This window comes from Numida meleagris, chromosome 2 (genome assembly GCF_002078875.1).
Source record: "Numida meleagris isolate 19003 breed g44 Domestic line chromosome 2, NumMel1.0, whole genome shotgun sequence".
NCBI lineage: Eukaryota > Metazoa > Chordata > Aves > Galliformes > Numididae > Numida > Numida meleagris.
Window position 1 is genome coordinate 96,453,173 of NC_034410.1, and position 25,000 is coordinate 96,478,172.

Here is a 25,000-nt window from a genome sequence, read left to right on the forward strand (position 1 = left end):
ATGGGTGTGCAGTCACTCATAACAGAGCCTTCCCACTTTTGCGTCCACTCCCATGACTTGTACCCAACACAACTCAGCACTGAAAGAAGCTCTGCTCATTGTCAGCAAGAGCCAGATCATCCTCTATACGCAAAGCATCGACTCATGATTTCCACACTCACATTTGAATACAGGCTCCTTGCCTGTCACAGAATTCCCTGTGAGGACATGCAGGTGATGCCTGTGAGGAAATGAGTCTTTAGTTGTCTTCTTTTTTGGAACAACACAGATCTGCCTACTATGATCACTGAGCAAGTGCCTGAAAAGAAGGACAGAAGAATAACAGAGAGATCTGAACTCCCCTCCTATCAGATTCAGACTGTTACAGCTTTATGGCATTAGGAGGTATGGTTTATAGATAGCTGACTTCTCTTGGCATAACAAGCCTCTCCTTACTGTTGCTTGCCAGCCTTTATTTTCATGCCTTGGCATGCCCTGGAATTACAAAGATAAATATTTAACACTTATGTATCTCTTTGTGTTTTCAACTCAACAAATAAACATTAGCAAAAGAATCATCCCACATTTCTCAGAGGTAGTGCTAAAAGCAGTCCTGACTGATCTCAGGTGAGCACACACAGGGGAATCAGTGTCTGTCTGCACAAGGGGTGGCCCACAGCAGTTTCTCTGTGCATGCAGAGAGGATGCACTTCATCTCTCGCTCATGTTCATTTAGCTGAAGCTGGTAACTTACAGATGAAAACTCAACCAATGAGGTACAGTCTACAATCGATTTAAAAATGGCTGTTAAACAGTTTGGGTTGTGAAATTAGTTAATCAGGCATTTCCCCGTGCCATATTGTTTATTATCCCTTTTTCTTCCTTCCTATACCAAGTTATATTCTATTCTTTTTTTATATATATAAAAATAATCAGGAATGACAGTTTCCATTTCTGCCTTAGTGTATTCTTCACTAAAGAAAAGAATATCTTCTTTGCTCCTATTTTCTACTGCAGAATCTCTTAATTTGGGTCTCAGTCACTCTTGCTTTCATTTCAGTCTGTTTCACTGCCAACTGAGTAGTTGGAAAATCTCTATCTTCTTCATGCATCACAAGCAGACTGCCTCTATGTGACTGAAAAGTATCATCCTTCCATTTCAGAGGTGAAAAAGTTAGATGAATTGCGTCCTACATGTAGTCAGTGCTTGGAATAAAACTCAGAGCTGTTGGTTGCAGCCTCTGTCCTTAGATTCTTAGATCACAGACCAAATTACCCCAAAGTTAAAATGAGTTTGGAGCTGTACTTCAGAACATTTTCTGTTCTTCTGCATATGTTATTTTAAGAGCTGACAGTAAATCTCTTCAGCTGGCAGACAGCTGCATGGTGGTGTGGTTGCTTGTTGTACCGGGTCACATGCGTGTTCTGATCAGGTAGCATTGCCAGCAGCTCATCAGGGCCACTTGAGCATGGTCTCCTTTCTCCGAGTGATTTCAGCTGCAGCTTACATGCAACGGACTAGTTGCATAAATCCATCCTTCTCCCAGCATCCAAACTTAGGACAAGAAGGCTGCCAGTGGGCTGCCCTTCCTGAGTTCTGGGAGCATGCTGTCCTCGCTGCTGTGCCTGTGTGAGACTTTCTGGGGTAAGACTGTTGGCTCCTGTCCCTTCAGCAGCTCTGCCAACTCACTTTGAAAAAGCACTAACCTTAGTTACTAATTGGCATGGACAGATGTTGTTAAGCCATGCCTCCTGCTGTGTGCTGAGGTGTCCAAGCTTATCCTTTGGCAACAGGAAGCATTTGTGGCCAGAGATGTTCCTGAGCATGCCTTCAGTTTTCCTTCTCCTGTTTTCCACATGGCTCTGTAGAAACCAGGACCTGTTTTCTCATTCCCTTCTGAGTAGAAAATGCAATAAAACATTGAAAACCTTTCATTTTTCTCGTGCTGTCTGGGTGTTATCCTTCCCCATATGATCAGTAGGAACTGCTTTTCATTTTGATTGCAGCAAATGTGTACATGTGCGTGGAAGGGGAGAGGGTGTCAAACCACTGTTCCCAGTGCCATCCAGAGTCCTCCATTGCAGTGGCTTTTATTTCTCTCCTCTAATCCTGCAAACTGGCTTTAGCGGAGGGGCTGGGCTTAGTGATCTTCAGAGTTTTCTTCCAGTCTCCACAGTCTTTTGATTTTGTAAAAAACTGGCTCAGCTCCCACAGCCTTAGGGATTCCCAAATTGCCCCTTGTTTGCAGCTGAAATGATTTGAAAATGCCTCAATGGGCAAGTTGGTGGTAGGAAAATGAGAAGGGAGTATCTGGGTACCCTCTGCCCCAGAAATGGCAGGGGGTCCCCATGGAGCCATTAGGGTGAGGCTATGGAGCCCAGCCTTGCTGGGGTAGGGTTTGGCAGCCTCATGGCTGCTTTCTTAGCAGTGATGCTGCTGCTTACAAGGGAGGATGGTGTTGGAAGAGAGACTCTTCTTAGGGATCAGGCAAGGGCCCTAAAGCAACTTCTGCAGCTTCATCCCTGTTTCACCTTCTTGCCTTCGTAACTGCTGATCCCCCTCTGCAGGCAACTCATCTATCAGACTGGGATTAAAGAACAGGGAAAAGATACTGGGAGATGTTTTTTCAGCATATTTTCTCAGCAGATGTTCACCTCTGGAAGTCCCAGTAAATGTCCCCGAAGGCTAAAGCAAAATCACTGCTTTTCTAGTTCACTGATGTGCTGAAAAGGTCAATGTCAATATCAACATTCACCAGAAATTCAGAGCATAGCTGAGCCCTACAGTGGCTAATGAAACAGCTTGGGGATCCAGAGAGGAAAACCACTGATAAGATAAATCTTTATGTCAGATTTTGGAGATAGACTTTGTGTTAGTAACCAAGGCATTTGTATACTTACATCCACTATTAGTGATAACAGTGGGGAATTATTGCCTCTAAGGCAATGAAAGCATTCTATGAGTTTTTGGAGTAGGAGGTCACTACAGTGCTTGATTACCACATGAAATGTGGTGTATTTCACAAATCCTTATGTTCAGCCTTAAATTCTTCTCAGGGAAGCTGCTTTGTTTTAGATATATGAAGTATCTGAATGTCTGAATTTCAGTCATTTTTAATGGATGTTCAGTCCTTAACAGCTTCCAGTCTCAGTCTCAGAGAAAATTCCATTATCTGGTTACTTTAAAGAAACAGGTAGTGTAGCAGAGATGATTTAACATCCTGTTTTAAAGTTGTTAATTCACTTGACAGTAAAGTGATTTTATTGTGGCTACTTTTATGGTCTTTTATTTTTTCTCTCTGAATAAAGATTTGTATTTTATTCGGAGTTTTTGCAAGCTTTTGTGTAGTTCACAACCCCTAAAGCTATCCTTTCATCTCTGCTGCTTCCTGGATTAATGGCTCATAATTTCTCTCTGTCCTCATTATATGCATGATATTAGCACACAAGTTTTAAATTACTTTTTTTTTTTCATGAGGTTTCTCATGCAATAGCTTTGTGTTGGAAACTAGTTTTCCTTTTAAAGAAAAGTCACTGATGTTTAGAAGAGGGTGGGAGACATATCAGGGCTGGTTTTGTCATTGCCAGAAAGGCTTTGATCAAATAGAAGCTATGGAAACCAAGACTTAGTAGAAAATAAGTGCATAGACATCTGCTAAAGAGCTATAGAAATATGATTGTATTAAAAAAAAAAAGTTAGAATGATCTACCCACCAAGCCTATATTCATTGTATATATGCTTGTATTAGAGCGTTGTAATAGCAACACTCCAAAGGAAAACACTTTCAGTCTTAGTCTAAGTTTTCAAATATTTTCAAAGATTTATTAACTGTAAAGCTGAAATTTATCATAATTCTTCTCAACCCAAACAATCAGATTTTTCTTGTTATTGTTAATATGGCACAGTTCCATTTAGCCAGTTCTGAATTACCTGTGTATAGCGTCTAGGGCTTTTGAGCACTAAAAATACTTTCAGTGCTTTTTAAAATTTGTTTCACTCAGAAATTGATAAATTTAATAACTATCACCCAGCTGAGGGATGAAATTTTTGTCTGCAGTATCTCCCTGCATAGTTGTCCTCTCCCTCTCCCTCCCTCCCCTCCCCTTTTTTCTTCTTCTCTTCTTTATCTCTTCTTTTATTCTCTTGTCACTTTTAGCATCTCCGTTTTAGGGCTCAGCCATTCGTTCTTCTACCTCAGCCCCAGTCACCGATCTCCTGTCCTTCCATGTGAGGCGAGTGCAGTAAGTGTACAATATAAGATGACCAGATGACGTAAAGATTGAGACTGGTCATAAAATCAAAATTCTACAAAGATGAATTCCCCAAATCCAGCCCAGACAGCTGAAGTCTCTGATGCCATTGCTATGAATAACCATCCAAGATGTACTGGCTGCAGCAGAAAAATTCTAGTAATCATAAATACTACATCAGGAAGTGCAGCTCCTGAAGTGGCTTGGTACAAACATCTTCTTCAAACTGTAATCTTCATTGCCCTGTTCTGGATTTAATTTCCAGTCAGCTGCCATGTCGAAGTTGCAGACTTGCATCATTGTTTTATTTTATTTTATTAGTCTATGGTAAACCTTTTCCTGAAACAGGAAGCAAGGGCTGCAAAATAATCTTTCCTGCTTAAATCACAGTATTTGTAATGTACATCCAGCTTATTGTGGGTAAAAAGCAAATCTTAAAATGTTACACACAGTAACAGGAATATTTGGATGAAGATGACTTTAAAAAGGTGTTAAAATGTCTTGGAAACTATGAAGTACCATCTGTAATCTCATCGTTTTCAACAAAACTCTGTGTGTAGTAGTGTTCTAAGTACACTATTATAAAAATAGTTCTTCTATATTCCTGAATTCCATATTGATTCTATATTATGGTACAAATAAATCTTATATTACAGTATGCATAATTCATGGTGCAGTGTATATACCCAAATAGCAGCAGTGCACGAAGGAGTTTAGAAAAGGATTGCTATTCTGTATGGGCAGACATCTGTACCTTTCTGTTGCCCACTGCCAAAGCAACAGTGGATGTGAGAGAGTAAGTTGCTTTTATACTCAGTGTTCAAATTACTCGCTAAAATCAGCATTGTTCTGCTACAATATTAGATTTTGAATTTCTAAATCAATGCCAGCTAATAAATAAGTAAATAAAGATAAAACAAAATGAAACAAAAAGCAGCAAGCCAACCAAACAAAAAATACAACTCTCAAAAACTACGGTTAGGGACCTTAAAGAAATCAGCATGGTTGTATTTAAAAAGAGAGACGCATTACAACACTTCATACTCATGCCAAAATCATCCAGATAGTTCCTACTTTAGTGGATATATTTTCTTGCTACGTAAACAAAATACATGATTCTCAATAAAAATGCACATTGTAATAGCTTCCCTTGATAACAAAATCACATTGGGTCCAGGATTTCAGACATCCTGCCTTTGCATCCTACGGAAACAGCAGCTTCTGGCATCCAACAGATGATGTAGCATTGCATGCAGTAGTGGCACAGATTTCTTCTCATTCTTTTTTTTCTGCCAGTTAGCTGTTTTCATTCTGTTTCTGTGGCTCTGTCACCTTGAAAAAGAATATTTAAGAATATAAACTGGAAAGTTGCGTGTATTAGGAGAATTGGTTTGTTTCTTTATCTCCAGTCTTTTATTATTTTTTAGATATTTTTTCCATTCCTTAATTTTATGAAGAAGGAGCATTTAAAAGTATGTCATCATATTAACATAGGCAGTTAATCTATTGACACAATCTTCCATCTCTGACCAGAATGATTTGGAATAGGAGGCTTTTAGGAAAATGCTTGACAAATCTGGGTACAGGTTTAAGCACTGATATGTTTGTAATGGAGGAGATTAGCTGAGAGTAAAACCAGTCAGTTTCTGTCACTGTATATCGATGACCGGCTAGAATCTATGAGAGCTAAATGCAAAGCACTGTGCAGTCTCACAAGCAATTGCAATTAGTCCACAGTGGTTCAACAGTTTCTGACAAGACCAAGAATCCACTGCTCTCTCAGACTCTTCAGAGGAAGCATAGTCAATAGGACGTGGTGAGAGACATTTTCCTCCCACTGTGAATCACTTGATGTCCTCTTTGATCAAAAGCACTGCCTGAATTATTTATGTGGGATTTGCATATTGTCATGAATTAGGTTGGACTCATGAGAAAAGCTGTTACATGTCTTCTGCTTCCGCTTAGTGAGTCAGAGCTGAGTCTGTAAAACATTGCAAGTTATTATTTTGGAGCTTTCTGCAGAGAACTTGAAAGTTTTTGTTATATTAGTGTATTTTGGTACATATTCATGAGTGTTGCATGCAGCTGTTTCTGTCACTAAAGTGGCATTATTTATGTAATTTATGTAATTTTTATTCCCAGTTCTTAAACAAATGAAACAGCTGCCAAACTCAGTCAGGATTTTAGTACAGTGTCATCCAAAGATCTTTCAGACAAGTTAAAAAAATCTCTAAGATATTACATTCACTTTATACAAATTGGATTTTCTGAGTGTCCAAACTGCTGAGGTGATCATTGGTAGTCATGCATTCAGGAGTTCTCTGTCTGCCTCCAATCCTCATCACATAGTGGGCTTCTCTTCTTCTCCCTTTCCCTCCACCACTGTCATATCCTCTGACTGTTCAGCTGCTTTCAGAAAATTCAGAGTTCAGTGTCATTTTTATGGATCTGGCTAGCATGCTGGGGACAACAAAAGAGATGAAACGGTTCCTTTGGAAGTTGAAAGTAACAGGTATTAGTTCAAAGGAAAAAAATATTAAGCTTCATTGTCCCTGTTGTTTGTTTGTTTGTTTGCTTCCCTTATTCTGTGTATTACTGCATTAAAGTTATGCACTGACCACTTCAGAAATTATGGGTCAAATATTATAGCAATAGACTAGCTTTTCCCTATTTCTTAATTGTCATTAAACCAAAGAAACCTAAATGTAGTTGGATAAAACATGTAAATATGAAGGCTGCTCCGAAAGTAATGCCTCCTGTTTTATTATGTTGGCCCACAATGTCAGAGGCGGATGTTGATGGTATGACAGTAGAGGTGGAACGTTCCCACCAATATTCCATTGCATTTTGTGACAGATGGCAGCAAAGGAGCACTCTGACAAAATGGTGTCTGACATGGAAGTGGATATGAATTCCTCCATGCAGAAAAAATGGCACCCTTTGACATTCATCAACGCTTGCTGAATGTTTCTGGAGACCAAATAGTGGATGTAAACACAGTGAACATTGGACTGTACAGGCAACATTTTCCTAGAGATGACACCGTCACAGCAACTGTGAAACAGCGGGTCACCTGCACTGGTGCAGAGGTTTATGAATGCAGCATGCAGGCTCTTGTTCATCACTGTCAAAAATGCATATCTAATGGTGGTGACTATGTTGAAAAATAGTGTTTTGTAGCTGAGAATTTGATCTATCGAGCAGTGTTATTGTGCTCTTTATATCTGTTGTAGTTTCCATGGAAATAAATAGGAGGCATTACTTTCAGAGCAGCCTATGTACTTCTCTGACTTTTGAGTGGTGTCCAAGTACAATAAGTAGGCTGTAAAAACAGGGGTAAGCTGTGCAGTGTGATGGAGGTGGATTATAAATTTTCTGCATGACTGGATGAGGTTGATATGAATTGAGAAGCTCAGAGAAGATACTAGAAGATGGTTTCTGGTCTGTTGTATAGTGAAAAGCAGTGTAAAATGTAGTATATAAGGTAGCACACAGACTTGTAGGAAGATGCAGCAACGGGAAAACTCATCTAGACAAAACTGTTGCAGAAATTAAATGCAGTAGAAAACGATGTGGTAATAAAAGATTTGCTATCATTTGAAATCAAAATTGTATGCCTTTGTAAACTATAAACTTTAATTCAACCACAAATCATCTGTTCAATACAAGAATTATTGTATCCTATGCTATGCAGGAAGTCAGAATTATTTCCCATCCTGGTCTTGGAAATCATGAAACAAATCCTAGTCTGAAATCAGCTCCTAAAGCATCAGTACATCCAGGATCTGAAATGACAGATACATTTTTACGAAGAAAAATGTCCCAGTTCATTTTTACCAGAGGTGAAATTCACAGACTGAACAGATATGTAATAACTGTGTTTGATAATTCTGTATCTAAGACACATACTTATGGTTGGGTGTTTTTGCTTGTATAAGCATTTTTGTTCATATTTTTACTGTGACTAGTTGTTAATGTCAATTATTTTCTATGTTAGAGTCATTCTAAAATAAGCCATGTTGGAAAAGCTTTAGCAATCTGCATAGTGGAGTAATAAAATGCACTACTTCAGTAACTCCTTAAGTCAAATAGCTGAGAGCACAAAATGATTTTTTTAATCAAAATTGTTCTTCTGTTTTTTAATACTAGACTGATAGCAGAAAATGGTGATTTTTTTGTGCGTGTGTTTTATTTTTATGGTCTCAGCTTTGCCGTGGAGTTACAGAAGGTGAAAGTGCAACTGCCAGAAGGCTGATTCACAGATTGAGTAGGAAGCTTTGCTGGGAAAACAAGTGAATAGAATAGGAAATAGACAAATAGAATCCACGTTTATCTTAGGAAATGCTTTTCACTGTGAGATTTCGGAACATGCCTCTTGGTCCTTTATAGTTCCTACAAATTTCTGAATTATTTCTGCTATATATTTTTAAATAAAATGCAGAATGAGGACATTGAAAAACACAATATTTGCTTCTTTGCAAGAATAGGAAAATGAATCTATTGCATCCTGCAAATCTCTGGTTGTTTATGAAGTTAAATGCAGACTTTTGAAAAGTAAACAGACTCCAGTAGTAAGTGGTCTTTGTATGTTTATTTGTCTTCTGTATCCAGATATGCACTTTCTTGTCTTGTTTGGCATCTGGTTTCCTTCACCTAAAACGCATTCTGGCTTTACTAATTTTATATACATATGTTGGGTGAGACAAAGTCACACAAAGATCAGAGCTGATAATATAGCTGATGCTCATTACTGCTGAGCATAATGTCATCTATGTGGAATGAAATATGCAGAACTGAATAATGCACTAGTATATATTGCCTCCTATAAATGCTTACATGTTTTTTGACAGTCCTTCCTGTTCATTTATAAGCTTTAAATAAAAGAAGATGACTCTAGTTCTCGTTGAAGATAATGGTCGAGCATAAATATTGAATGAGTAGCAACCTGTAGCCCTATTGAAGGCCTGTAGACAGAAGGAGCACTTCCAAGACATCAAAGTGTTTTGAATTTGGACATGAGGAATGTTGTGCTGAGTACCTTTCTGACTAACAATCCTCAGAAACTCAGAAGACCTTAGAAATGAGCAGCAGTTCTTCTAGAATGATGATTTATGAGACAGGATGAAATGCCTTAAATGTATTGCTGGTTAGTTCACAACTAAGATGGAAGAAGTACATTATAACTTGGCATTTGGTGAATGCAGGACCAGATGGGAGCAGAATTAATTCCATTAGTAGAAAGCATGGATAATTTGAAGCGAGTAGATGAAGCTAGGAGAATGAGGTTTTAACCAAAACAATAAGTTTTCCCAACTGGTAAGATTATGTGCAATATTTCTTCAGTGGAGATAAAACACAAGTTTTTGAGACTTTATAGCTAGAGTATATTTTACAGGAGAATGGAATATGTGATAATAAGTTCAGGTCTGCCTGGCAGAAGGGTTTTTCCCTGATTTCTGTAGGAAATACTCAGCAGTCACTGTCAGTGGAAAGACGTCTCACTTCAGTAAGAATTGGACTGCAACCTGATTCCAACATTTGTGAAGCAGAAGTAGGGTGATTGGTGCTGTGCTTATGCAGAAAAGATTAAAATGAATGAAAGATGGAGGAATGCACTGTGAAATAAAGGTGGAAGATGGAGTTCAATAACCCTTATCATTGAGGAGTAAAAATTACAAGTCAGTTGGCAGAGAGAAAAGCAGACAAAGCAGAATGTTCCCCTATGCTGATAGAAATATGAACAGAATACAATCCAGCATGTATTGCAGTCAGATGGAGCCAAACCATAACACTGGGTCTGAATTTGCTTGGATGCTACAGAAGTTTGAATCTGGGTCAACTCCAAATACAAGTCTGTCAGCTCATTTAAGTTACAGCATTTTATTTTGTATGCAGGACTTTCTTTTTTTTTTTCCTTAGCATTTCCAACCTTGGATCCACCCAAATGCTCTAAGCCTTAAAGTTTATAGCCTTTGGCTCTTGTTGACAATCAGAAGGAGAAGAGAGTGCTGATAAATTGTTTCATAAAATACTATAGAGCACTAGTTCTGGCAGCTAATGGTATTATACCCATGCCACTAATCCCCAGTGAATGAACAACCTCTTTTTAATTCTGATTTTCATTTAATAGCATTGAAAGGGCAGATTTCAGGCAGTACATCTCTGTTCAATATCATACTTTGTATTTGTTCACTATTTCATGTTGGATTTTAATAGGAAAAAGAAGTAATCTTTTAGACCTTTACTGTTTATTTTTTAAATTCTCTGGCAGTAAAAATTAAAAAAAAAAAATATTGTAATGTTTTTGTTTTACTCTTTCAGAGTAAATCCAAGCTTGGGATTTTTTGTTCTCCTTAAACTTCTCTTAGAATCAAATGTATTTCTTGTAAATGTTGGAAACTCTTAGACTCGTTGTAGAAAGTTGTCAATAAATCAGACTGTTGTGATGAATACTGACATATGCTATGGTGGCTTTATGAACTAGCTTTGGAACTCAGCAAAATATTTTAGACTGAAAGAACCAGGTAAATTATGATTTCCTACCAGTTTTGTTTCAGATACAAAGCATCAGACATCTTGTCAAAAATTAAAAATATTGGGGATTTTTTTTCTATTCTTAAGTGTTTCTTTTTCCAGTGTAAGCTTCTTACCTAATAGAAATATTGTGCAATCCAAGTTTTTCAACGTATAATCATCTCATCTCATTGATACTAGTACTGCAACTACATTCATACTAATTATGGAATTAATTTTTCATCTTTTTTTTTTCTGTGATCTGGTCATTCAGAGCAGTTGCTTTGTCACTTTGCCAAATGTTGTCCTCTTCTGTTCACAGCAGCTGTGTGTTTACTGGAGGTCTATGCATCTACGAGTTTTTTCCATAATTAGACAATTATTAATAGTTTTATCTTTTTTTAAAAAAAGTTTTCAATAAGCCATTTGATGTACTGAGGAGATGTACTTTATAGCTGTATCCTGGCAGAGTGTATGGAATGGCTTTGTATGTCAGTTCAGTAAATCGCTTTGAAATACCATGTTGCTGTAATTTGCCAAATGGCCATGCAGGTAGATTCTCTCCCTCTGTTCTGCAGCTTTGAGCTGAAAGGGCTGAGGTCATTTAAAGTTTTTACATTCAACATGATAGGTGCAATGATATACTCCTAAGTTGTATTTTGAAAACCAAGAGAAGAACAAAACAAAACAAAACATTCCTTATCAGTAAATATTGTGAAATGAAAACGTTCACTGTTTTAGTTAAGGTCTATTTTTTGACCAGAGCACTGTAGGTCAGCAAATATTTCTGAAACAAAAAATATTTTAATGATGTAAAATGTTATTCTCTAACTTGATTATTTGTTTTTGTATGTCCACAGGTTGTTTGGTGTCACTTCACTTACACAGACAAATTGCTCAAGCACTTGGATGATCATCAAAAATCAAGAGTTACACTGGTATCACCATGCAAATCCAATCTTACTGCTGGTGATGTACTACACCCTTGCAACTCTGATCCGCCTTTGGCTACAAGAGCCCATTGTAAGAGTGATTCCCTTCTCTTTTTTAGCACTAATGACTGTGAGACTGGCCTGTGCAGGTACTTCCTAGCAGAAGTGCAAGCATTCAAGTAAGCTCAGGGAAGGAGAGAAGTGCAAGTTGGTACCTTAAGTTCAGGCTTTATGATAGAATCATAGAATGGCTTGGGTTGGAAGGGACAACAAGGATCATCAAGTTCTAATCCCCTTGCCACCGCAGGGCCACCAACCTCCAGATCTGGTATTAGACCAGGTAGCCCAGGGTCCCATCCAACCTGGCCTTGAACACCTTGAGGGATGGGGCACCCACAGCCTCTCTGGGCAACGTCTTCCAGCACCTCACCACTCTCTCATTAAAAATCTTCCCCCCTACATGTAATCTAAATCTCCCTTATTTTAGTTTAAAACCACTCCCCCTTGTCCTATCATAGAATCATCAAGGTTGGAAAAAGACCTACAAGATCATCCTGTCCAACTGACCACCTATCACCAGTAGTTCTCACTAAACCGTGTGCCTCAACATGTCTAAATGTTCCTTGAACACCTTCAGAGTCAGTCAATCCACTACCTCCCTGGGCAGCCCATTCCAGCGCCTGACCACTTTTGGAAAAGTAGTATTTCCTAACATCCAACCTGAGTCTCCCCTGGCACAACTTGAGGCCATTCCCTCTCGTCCTGTCACTAGTTACACGAGAGAAGAGGCCAACCCCCAGCTCGCTACAGCCTCCTTTCAGGTAGTTACAGAGAGCCATAAGGTCTCCCCTGAGCCTCCTCTTCTCCAGACTGAACAATCCCAGCTCCTTCAGCTGCTCCTCATAAGGCCTGTGCTCCAGACCCCTCACCAGCTTCGTCGCCCTCCTCTGAACACGCTCCAGGGCCTCAATGTCTCTCCTGCAGTGAGGGGACCAAAACTGAACACAGTAGTTGAAGTGTGGCCTCACTAGAGCTGTGTACAGAGAGACGATTACTTCCCTGCTCCTGCTAGCAACACTATTTCTGATACAAGCCAGGATGCCATTGGCCTTCTTTGCCATGGACACACCACTCGCTCATGTTCAGGCAAACATCAACTAATACCCCCAGGTCCGTTTCCTCTACACAGTCTTCCAGCCACTCTGCCCCAAGCATGTAGCGTTGCCTAGGGTTGCTGTGGCCAAAGTGCAGGACCCAGCACTTGGTCTTGTTGAACCTCATCCCATTGGCTTCAGCCCAGTGATCCAGCCTGTCCAGATCTCTCTGTAGGGCCTTGCTACCCCCAGGTAGATTGACACTTCCTGCCAACTTGGTGTCATCTGCAGACTTACTGAGGGTGCGCTCAATGCCCCCATCCAGATCATCAGTAACGATGTTGAAGAGGACAGGCCCCAGCACCAACCCCCGGGGAACACCACTCATGACCAGTCACCAGCTGGATTTAACTCCATTCACCACCATTCTCTGGGCCCGGCCCTCCAGCCAGCTCCTTACCCAGCAAAGAGTGTACCTATCCAAGCCATGGGCTGCCAGCTTCTCCAGGAGAATACCATGGGAGACAGTGTTGAAGGCTTTGCTGAAGTCGAGGTAGACCACATCAACAGCCTTTCCCTCATCCACCAGGCAGGTCACTAGATCATAGAAGGAGATCAGGTTGGTTAAGCAGGACCTGCCTTTCATGAACTTATGCTGGCTGGGCCTGATCCTCTGTTGTCCCACACATGCTGCATGATCTCCCTCAGGACAATATGCTCCATAACCTTCCCTGGCACCAAGGTCAGGCTGACAGGCCTGTAGCTCCCCGGATCCTCCTTACGACCCTTCTTGTAGATGGGAGTCACATTTGAGTGACTATCTACCCATGTAAAAAGTTGATTTCTCTCATGTTTATAAACATTTAAATCTTGGAAGGCATCAGTGAGGTCTCCCTGCAGCCTTCTCTTGTCCAGGCTGATAGGTCTTCAAGACTATGATCTTGCAGCTTTTAAAAGAATATTCACCTTAAATAAAGAACACAATGTCAGATCATTAATGCTTACTCTGATTTGGAAAGTCAGTATCAATATAAAGTAGTGTAGGTGCTATCAAATGGAAAGGCTTGCTATCTGGCAGGATTGAAGTGGGATGCAGGCTGGCACAGGGTACAGTGAAACAAGACAGTGACTGCAATTTTATCACAGATAAATTTTTCTGAAAAAATTTGCTCCTGAGTCTGTGTGCCTGAGAGGAAATCCCAGTTTACATTAAGGAGCAAGAAAAAAAGTGACAAAGAAAACAGATGTTTAGTTCTTCCTGTTTCAGATGACGAGTGAATATAAGAACCCATACGTACCTTAACAACTTAGAAAATGGAAGTATGAAGAGTACAATCCTAAGAATTATTTATTTTAATTTCTTGATCCTCTGAAATTTGACTTGAGTTCTACAACTTAGATTTAGCAGTGCTGTAAACCACAGTGAAAATAGTTTGTGACTGATCTATGAATGAGTGGCTTTTGTAGAAATAAATAAAAATGTTTACTGTTTTCTTATTTTAAGGGTGTTTCTTCGTATAATGGATAATCTAACAGTTTAATGTTTAAAAAGGCAGACGAAATACATCACCTCTGAATTTAGATGTCTGATATTTTGGTTTTACATATATTGAACTTCACAGTAAAAAGTGAATGATGCCAGAACTGCCAGATTCACTTACTAGAAAGTTGTATCTTAAGTTTCCAGAAATCTTAAGACTGACATTTTTGAAGTCAGAACATTTTAAAAGATTATGATCCAGTGCTCTCTGGCATTGAGTTGCTTTCATTTTTGTATTATTTTTTTTTTTTCAGCTGCAGCAGCTGGAAAAACAGGTTGTCTTTTTTTCTTTCCTTATGTGAAAATTGAGATTTGTGGATAATAATATGATTTTACCACTGGGGCCATAACTAATACTTTATATCTCGCAAACTTCGTAATAAAATCATGAGAACATGAGGAGTAACCACATGTGAAATGCAGTTAGAGGGAGCTGTGTGATCTCAGGATCTCTGGGAATTCATTTCCAGTCCTTAGGCTCCTTTTGTCCAACTTTCATCATTTTCAAGTTTGGTAATTGGTTTAAGTTGGTTACTGTGCTTTTTTCTGTGGAGAGGAATGGGCCTGTCACAGGACACTGTGAATCCTGAAAGTTCCTCCATGGACCAGAGAGAAACTATAGTGGACTTGCTTGCTTGTATTTCTTTTAGAATGCTCATGTTGAATACGATGGATATTCCCATAAGACACTAAAAACAGTCTTTGAGAGCTGGAAACAAGTTGATTTAGAGAAGCTTTCCAAGCAATTAAGTTAGAGAGAGTAAATATTAGAAGAGATTAATTTAATGACAGACAATATCTCTCAAAAGCACGGCTGCATGAAAGGTAATACAAAGTCTTGCCACTCCCAAGGAAGCTGCAGATGCCAAGGGAGTGATTCTTCCTTGTGAAGAGAAATGAGTATTTAAAAAGGAGAGCATTGGAGAGAGAAGGGTAAAACCTCTAAGATAATGCTTATTTTTGAGGCAGGTATAATAGTGCTGCAAGTATTTGTAATTGAAAGGAAATAATGAAAAAAAAATTCAAAAAATGTACTGGCATTCATCTTTCTCTTTCTGATTTTCTCCTGCTAGTCACTGTTCTAGATTACTTAAATCCAGAAATAGTTTTATTTCAGGTTTCACTGAGCAAAATTTTGACTTCTGAAGAACATATGATGCAAGTGATTCGCTACAGGCTAAGGATGTTTCCTCCGTTTTCACCCTCTAGTGATTTCAAAGTTATTCTGGATTTAGGACCTCACCACTAACCTGCCTGTTCTTAGGTAGAAGATGATGATATGCTACATGCTGTTTAATGTAAAGCAATTATTCTCTGTAAATTGCTATAAAGAACAGTAACAAGTGTCTCGCCTTACAAATGTTGTTCAAAACAATCTTTTGAACAAAACTTCTTTTGAACAAATCATGTACTCTAGATTAGGTATAAAGGAATACTGATCCAATTGAAAAAGACATACAAAAATGAAATGTAACCCAGGAGCACTAGATTGTAAAAGCAGAATTTAGGAATTGTAGGCCTGGCATTTTATCCTTCTTGCATGAATTGCATCTTGAGGTCCTCCTGAAGATAAAATTCCTACTGAATTTCAGTAGGAGATCTCTCTGAGACATGCTCTGGAGATTCTCTCTGAATCCTGCAGCTGATCAACAGTTCTACAAGAACAATGCTCACTTCAAATCTTGAGTTTCAAGGTGAGGGCCTTTTGTGTGTGCACCACAGTCTGTCAAAGCACAGCATGTATGAAATTTCAAAATGTATGGTGTGTCTGTGTGAGATTCTGTATGGATCTTACTTCTGCAAAATGCCTTTGGAGGTCAGTAGAAGTTTTGCTTTTCTTATAGCTGCTATTTTGGATCCTAATTTGTTCTAAAGTTGAGTCATGTGAAATTCTACCTCTGCAAATTAGAGAGAGATCTGCCTCTGGGGATTTCAACTTGTATTTGTTATTTGTAGGACCGAGTATATGAATAGGGCCCATTCATTCTATCTGATGAGTGGTAAGGAATAGTATGGAATTCAACAGAGTTCCAGCAATGTAATGCAGTGTCCTTTTATAAAAGAACTTTTCAGGATTGTCTGAATTAAGAGGAGTTTGAGAGTTGGTCAGGTAGTGGAAGAACTGGAAGATTTAGACAAGTCAAAGGACTCCCGCAAGTTGTAACCATATGACTAATCCTGTATTTTCTTACTTTTCTTCTCCTAAGAAAGATTAAACAGAATTCCCCATCATTCCTTATGGTCTCTTAGGTTAAAAATATGTTACTAAAATCACTGTCTATGTCCCAAGTCTTTTGGTATTGTTTTGGTCATCCTGGTGCCAAACTAAATGCTGTTGATAAACAGTTCTTTATGGTGCATATTTACATTAAAGTTTTAAATGGCAGCAGTAAGTATTTTAAGCACAAATTCTGTATATTTCTTGTTATGCTTTGGCTAGGAATGCCCTTTTGCAATCAAATATAAATACACAATCATATCTGAATTGTGCTTCCACTGCGTCTGAGAAGTAAAACCAAATTAATAACCATTGTTTATCTAAGTCAAGATTTAAAAAATAGGACCTTAGTGTTAAGATTGGAATGGAGAGTTTCAAGACTAGCTAGGATGTTTGGATGTTCTGTTCCCATGGGTATCTTTGCAGACCTCTGCCCAGCTTCCTGATTTATTCTTATTCTAATGCATCAACTGATTTTGCATAAGCAATGAGAACCCTTACCACCAGCTAGTTCCCATAAAAAGCTTAATTCGAGGCTCTGCCTTTGAAACACCAAGTTCCTCTGAAAACTATCTTTTATATCATAATATATCTCTTTGTTGGCAGTAAGCAGGATTTAAGTAAAAAAAAGAGAGCAGCTGTTGAAAACCAAAGGTTGATTTCCTGAGCTTTCATTTGAAACAGAAATACAAGTATCTGCTAAGTAGAAAGTGCAAAACAGGCAGGAGAAAAATCCTAAGTCCTTACAAACCATTTCTTCAGATTCAAATAAAATGTGATAATTAGTTGCCTTGGCCAGTTATTCTGTAGTTAATATCAGGGTGAGTTCAGAATAATACTACTAAAATTGGCACGTACTCTGCTGCAGCTCAGCAGAGCTCTTGGACTTAAGTCCTATTAAAGTCCTGTAAAGTGAGACTTCGCCCTGGGTTCTAGGTTACAAAAGTAATTGTGTACTTATTCATTAGAGGTGTCCTTATGGAGCTGAGTGGGCATGGTTTTAAGCCACAAGGCTTACAGCTGTGTAATTGAGGATTGGCTCAATACTTTAAACAATACTAGTGGAGGTCATGAAGAGATAATTTGGTACTTCAAATTTTCTTGGACTTTGGTAAGTTCAACAGGAATGTAGAACCCCACTAGAGCACTTTTTGTTTCTTATTAGAATCAAGCTTGCATGCTTAGTATTACAGCACTTTTCCCCTCAAGAAAACAGGTTCTTTAAAGCAGTCCTTAAAAGCATGGGTAGTCTACCTTTTTATCCTTTCTATTCCCACTGGTTTTGAAATAAATATGCAGGCATTAATGGATTACAAAATGAAATAGTGTTATTATTAATCCACAATACTCATTTTATGGTCTTGCATACCTTCCTCTGAAATTCTGAATGGTTATTGTTTCCATCAGAGACAAAACCTAAAAAAGCACCGGAAATCTTGGGAGGAGAGGAGAGACCAGAAAGGAAGCAGAGAGATAAATGTTAATGAAATTACAGAAGACATCTTGAGTTCTAAGATTCTAACTGTGAAACTGGGCAAATGCAGAGAGCAGAGTAACTTCCGTAGTGGCAGCTTCTCTCTGATGGTACCCCAGGGGCCAGTGAGTCCTGCTGAGCAACAGTGTGCTGGAGAGGCTCACAGCTTTAGCATGCAGCCTGCTGGCTCCAGAGCACCTTTGTTCTCCCTTTAGCACCACAAGTTTGAGCTTCCTCCTCTCACTGGTACAAACAGAAAGATGATCTTACTACTTGGTGAGGGCTCAGTGGAGAAGTTAACGACTGCAAGAGAGACAGTGGAGGAGGAGACCTAGAGGAACTTGAAGAGGAACTGCAACCTAGTACAGTTCATGTGCACATACCCAGGCATCATCCTTCTTGCTGCTATACTATAAACACATCCGTGTTCACGGTGTTTGAGAGGCTTCATGCGTGTGCTGGGCCATGGAATTAAGATGGAGTTACAATCACAGAATCACGATCAAGGAATTGCAGGGGTTTGAAGGGACCAACCCCGCCGCTAAAGCACATACCCTACAGTAGGTCATAGAGGTAGTCATCCAGACGAGTTTTGAATATCTCCATAGAAGGAGACTCCATAACCTCTCTGGGCAGCCTGCTCCAGTGTTCCGTCACCCTTACTGTAAAGTTCTTTCGTATGTTTGTGTGGAACTTCCTATGTTCAAGTTCGAGGAGTTAAGGGTGATGCATTAGCAATCCTTTTAGTGGCAGCAGTTCCTGACAAGTTGAAGAAATTCGGCATGTGCATCATGGAGAATTACAGAATCATCAAACAGACAAGGTTGGAAGGTACCTCTGTAAATCATGTGGTCCAACTCCGCGTGAGAACTGGGTCTCAGATTAGGTTACACAGGACCTATCAAGCCAAGTCTTGGATGTTTCCAGCATAGGCCCCCACTTGGCTGCTTCCCTCCAACTCTGTCCAACTCTGCTGTATGGAATTATTCTGTCTCAGATGCAGGACTTTATATTTTTCTTTGTTAAACCTTGTGCATTTTGGTTTGCCCATTCTTCTAGCCTGTGTGGTGGCTTTTCCTTCTGGCCCACCTGTCTCACCTCTCAGTTCAGTGTCACAAACCTTGTATGGGTGCATTCAATCCCATCATCCAGATGGTTTTGAAGATAGTGAATACTGCCAGATACATTGTCAGTCCCTGAGGAACTGCACTCATGACTGACTACCATTCTGATGTTGAAGCAGACAGTCTAGCCAGTTCTTCACCCATCTTGTGATCCACCTGATCAGTACGTATCTTAGCAGTTTGTCAGCAAGGATGTTGTGGGACACAACTTGCTAACAGAAGCTCTCCCTTCATCCACTAAGTTGTTTCTGCATAAAAAGCAGTCAGATTGGTCAAGCATGCTTTTACTCTTGGTAAATTCATGTTGCCTTTTTCCAGCTGCCTTTTTGTACTTCATGTGAGAATGATTGCACACACACGTATTTGTGGCTCGACTCAGAAGCAAGGCTAGACAAGCCTAGATGGAGGGCCAGCACTGACAACACTGTCATGTATTGAGTCATGGATTGCTGAGTTAGGTTAGACTTTAAAGATAGTTACATACCCCGATCGTCTATTTTCAACTCTTCAGATGTTTGATGAAGCAGAATTGTCTTTTCACATATGTATGCAGTTGAGAAGAGTTAATTTTCTTTCAGTACACTGCTTTGAAAATTAAACATCTCCGTAATAGCTCATGGTATGACTGTATACAAAGGTAAGATGTGGAAGTCTGTGTGATTCTGGTGTCTTGTAACTGTCAGGATACATCCTGTCCTTAATGGACTATCAGTTATAGAAAAGCTCTGTCATCGTTTCCAAAGCTGTCATCTCAGTCAAAGTCATACATCAGACAGATTGCATTAAATACTAATAGATAGTTCAAAGACATGTTGAGAGGGAGCGTCAGGGGAAAATATAAATTTCTCTTGTGAGATTTTTATTTGGAGATTTGTAACTAGTCTTGTTTATATTCTTTAGCAGATACCTGATGAAGAGAAATCTGAGAGCAGAGAAGATGACAAAGAAATACCCTGCAGCCCAATTCCAATGACAGCAGAGAGAAGACGCAGTCTGTGGTATGCAAGCCACTATACAACTGATGAGAGAAAAGTAAGGCTGCGAGGGGAAGGGTCTCTGCATTAAGTGTATTTAAAACCATCACTTAATTTTATCACAGTTACTTTGAAATTAATGGAAGCTGCATCAGGAAGGTCCCAAGTAAGAACTGTGTCATTATAGGACTAAGTTAAAATATCAAGACTGTGTGGCAGAGTATGAAATTTATTCTGTAAGACTTAAAACAAAAACAAGACCCAGACTAAGGAAGTAAAAGGACATGTTCCTTGCTTTTGGCTTCCACACTGAAGAAGTTTAGTGCAAGTCTTTTGGCAACAGGCCACTATCTTTATGAAAAACAGCTAGAAATTCCCACAGCCTGATGTAAAGCTCTCATCTGCCTTGTAACTTCTAATTACCACTCACACTGATAAAGGGGAGCTACCAGCTTCTCTTCATTCAGGCGTACTGGTGACCTTGTTGGATGTTTATGGCAGGGTAGGGAAGGCTGTTGCTGTAAAAGGTCCTAGAAAGGTACGGCTTTCTACCATCATTCCCACTAGCTCCAATGCAGTATTTCATTTGACAAGTTGCAGATAAATTTGTCTTATATAAATACCTTGTTGAGCCACATAGACTCCCCCAAAATGGCATCATAATAATAGTAATGCTAAATGAACTAGCAAATGAATGAACTGTGCCTACTCTAAGAAAAAAAAAAGAAAGAAACACAACAGTTACTAGGTTCTTACATTCAGCTATCTAGTTTTTTTTCTTGTGGAAAATTTAATTTTTATTTATAATTATTATTTTATTAATAATATCTTCAACAACTACTACAGAAAAGCTAGAGAAGGCATGCATTAAAAATATGCCTGTAAATCTTTTGTGGACAAACATGGAGTAACCAAAAATGGTACAGAAAGAGGAATTTGGGACTTTTAACAGAATTTTAAAAGTGCAGTTTATTTTTTCCTATGGAAGTTTCTCACTGACTTCACTGGAAGATATTTCTGAAAAGATAAAACTGTTGGACATAGCTTTTGATACTTTAGTGTACTTTTTTGACACATTAAAATTGCAAATGTTACTTCATGTTCTCGTGTTCACTTAGCATTTATCACTCAGCCTTGGATAAAGCCAATAGTTTTTCTTCAATGAAAAATGGTTCTACGTGAGGAAAATATGGTTGCTAACAATTATAATTCTAGGTGTCACATTGTATATTTGTATAAACATTATATGGGAAGTAGTTTTATAGAGTAATTCTAATGATCAATCAAAACTGGGATCATTAGAAAGACATTAGAAAGCAGTTAATCAGTATAATGTGATACTGATTAATTCTTTGCGCTAATACCTAAAATTTCAATGCAACAGACTCAGTTTTGGTTCAGAATTCACAAAAACATACAGTAAAGATATGTCAATGGCTTTAGTACACTAAGTACCATTTTATGGAGCATAGTGTACAATTCCGCTGACTTTTGAAGAATTCTTCTGGAATTTCTTAATGCAAATGTTCTGCGAAAGTCAGCAAATATGCATGCCTCTATTCAAAAAATAACTTATTAATGCTTGAGCCATGCTTCTTTAATAATTTTTCCTTGCATTGCTTTTTGCAGCTTCTGTCAGTGACCCAAGATGAATACAAGCCATCGGATGTTAGTATACTGCTAGTCTTTATAATTTTGTAATTATTTTTAACCTGGGTAAATACAGATTACACTGATATACACACTCAGCTGGCACTTTAAAAACTTCTGTGTTTTGGTTAGCCTGTGTTTTACCCTGTAACCTTGATTATCCTAAATATAATTGTCTTCTGCTTCCTAAACAATTACACTGCGAATTGGCATTAAAATGGATCATTTGAAACTACACTTCTTGTGGTAGTGGTATCAACTGGCAAATGATCTTTGTTATTTCATTGGGTTTAAATAAGATCTCAAAATATGCTTTCTAATGCAAACCATCTTGAAACTTGATTTAGCTTCTTTGCTCTATTCTTTTCTTTCAATCGTGTTGAAATGCTGAGGTCTTTTAAGAGTGACTGACAGTACATGAGTTTAATTTAAAGGTTACAGAAAATTAAAATCTCTGCTTGAGCCGACAGCAGATGATTATTTGTCTTGACTCCTTTAGCAATCCTAAAAGCAGAAACAACACCTCTATTCAGCATACACAGAAGAACAGAGAGGCAGATGAACTTTGAGAGCATCTACAACCAAATCTAAATGTGCTCCACAGCCTGTGTTCAGGCTGTGTAACTGCTGATCACATCTAAATGTAACCCAGATACTGCTCTGAACGAGAGTCTGAATCAGCCCACATATGCCTGTCCATATTTTCTACAGTCAGGGTGTTGGAACATGAACTCAGTGAGTTATTGTTTGTGTGCTGAGCCTTGCCATTGGCCTTAGGCTTCCCCAGCTGTGGATGTGTTAACTTAATCCCCCTTTACAGTGTTTTTTCTTTCCATTTAATTTTATAGGTGGGACAGGCCAAGAGCATGTAAATAGCCATTTAACATGATAGCTTTCACTTGTGTGTCCACACTTTTATGCCTTTTCAGATTGCTGTTATGCACACTGAAGTGATGCCTTGGGGAATTTGAAAAAAACTTTAAATCTTTTAAAGAAGATATTTGCAGAAGTTCAAAATACTGCAGTATTTTATAGCTTGCTAAAATCCATTGATATTGCATAAAAAGCTACCAAAAATAATTTGAGAAGCTGTTATGTGCTGCTTTTGCATGCTGCATGACTATAATGTATCACTTTCTTTGGAAGGAGCCAACAGAATATTGGTTAGGCTCCTTTACTGTTGGCAGTCCAGCATTAGAGAAGCACAGGAGTCTTGTTCTTGTAAGAGCTGCCCTAAATCAGTGCTTCTGTCCCATCTTCTGGCAGGTTCTGCTGGTTACAGTGAATGGGAACCCTGCTGACTATCACACCATCCACCCCACACTGCCATTAGAGAATGGTCCGGCCAAAGCAGACATGTACTCAACACCACAGTACAAATGGGAACCTTCGGATGACATGTCAGGTAGTGAAAAGAATTGCCTGGGAATTACCCTTATCTCCATATTGTCTTCTTCTGTATCTCAGTTCACTGCCTCTTGCATTTATTTTCGCTTTAGTAAACTTCTTGGCCTGCTAAAGTTTAAATAACTGTTCTTTAACAACAACTGCTTACTACTTGGGAGTTTTGTAAATGGGGCTGTAGGCATATACTATCTAAAAAACTTTGTCTCTTCATCAACCAACACAGTGATTGCAGGTTTTGTGTTGCTTTACTGTACTCAAACATAATTTTTATGGCTATCTTGAGCTTGCTAACAGATGTAGAAGAACTATCAGAGTGATGGCAAGTGAAATCACTCTGGGTTTACTTACCTGGAGATAGTACTCATACTATTTTTAGACCAGCATGAATTGCAAATAAGACTTTATTTTTCTACTTAGAAAAGGAAGAGGAGGAGGGAGAAGAGGAGGAGGAAGAAGTTACTCAAGAGGAAAAAGAAAATGTTAAATTGCATGCCCTGGTCTCTGTGTTCCAATTTATCATGAAGCAAAGTTACATTTGTGCTTTGATAGCCATGATGGTAAGTACTGGCAACAAATAAATAATGCTGTTGATTTTACAAATAAATGTGTCTCCTGATGTTTTCCTGCCAGTAATCTCATCTGCTGGTTTTCAGTAAGTGTTCGCATCATGGTTAGGAAATATCAATACATTGTCTATTGTGTTTTGGGTCCACTCTAGGTTATTCATGAATAATTTCCAGGCTTGTTACAGAGCTTGCAATAGGGTAACATGCATGTTCTGGGTAAAGCGTCACATTTTCAGCGCTGGGAACACTAGGTTTCATTGACTGGATTTGTCAACTGAAAAGAAAAAGAGGCTCGTTTTCTTATTGATTCCAAAGCTTCTGTATAAGCTGGATTGTCATGCTGTTGCTCCACTTAGAATTCTGTCTGTGAAATTAAATATTTCAACATCAAATAGTAAAGTTTAAAAACATAGTTCCTATTTCAGATTGAAGAATGCATCCCATTGCTCTCTGTGAAAAAAAAAAAAATCTATCGTTTATTGTCATAGAAAGTCTAAAGGCAAATACAGCTTTGTCACCATCATAGGTTTTGCTTTTATTTTATTTGCTTACCTAATTTTTCATTTTGATGTTATTTGCTTTTAGGCTCACTTGGTGCATGTACCCTGGGCTGCACAGTGGCAAATTTTCAGTGTAACAATTAGATCTCTGTCTATATTCCTAATGCAAGCTTTGCTTTTACTATTTTGGAAAGGTTTCCCCTGTGAAGAAATTAACCATAAAGATTCTTGGCCTAATATTGCATTAAAAAATGCTGAAACAAATTACTTCGGCTGCTTTTTGTCTGCATATAGTTTCAAACGTTGTTTGCTGTCTTGTAATAGGAAAAGTTTCTCACCTTAAAAGAGCAGACTCCTTGTGTAGAATCTGGATCTGGCTTGATGCATTTGGAACATTAACAAGCAGTTGTTTTCATACTGCCATTTTTTTTTTAAGTTGCATGCTTCACCAAATATTCTGCAATTCTTTTTAAATTCATTTCTAAGCTCATATCTCTCAATATGAAATATTTGAATACCTTACTGTAGTTTATTATTGAGACACTACTAGCTTTTTTTTCTAGTGGTATATCTCTATTTCACATGACTTGATCCAAATTCATTTATAAATTCCTTTATGGTGTGATCTGATGAATGTTTCACTTACACCAAAGCCAACTGATGCTTCAGTTGCTTTCTAATAAATGTACAAAAAAGTGATATATTAGTGTTTTTCACATACTTTTAAGACATCATTTCCAAGGGGGATGAACTAGACTGATTGAAATGTTCTTAATGT

The 25,000-nt window shown here is 38.6% G+C and overlaps 1 protein-coding gene across 1 annotated transcript in view; it reads left to right on the forward strand.

Moving 5' to 3' along the window:
* The window catches only part of PIEZO2 (piezo type mechanosensitive ion channel component 2), a 296,323-nt gene that overhangs the window by 183,730 nt on the left and 87,593 nt on the right, over window positions 1–25,000 (forward strand). Inside the window, exons 8-12 of the mRNA XM_021388274.1 lie at window positions 11,604–11,766; window positions 20,026–20,157; window positions 21,729–21,767; window positions 23,016–23,154; window positions 23,574–23,713. Of these exons, the coding sequence (XP_021243949.1) occupies window positions 11,604–11,766; window positions 20,026–20,157; window positions 21,729–21,767; window positions 23,016–23,154; window positions 23,574–23,713 (613 nt within the window). The remainder of the gene's footprint in view (window positions 1–11,603; window positions 11,767–20,025; window positions 20,158–21,728; window positions 21,768–23,015; window positions 23,155–23,573; window positions 23,714–25,000) is intronic.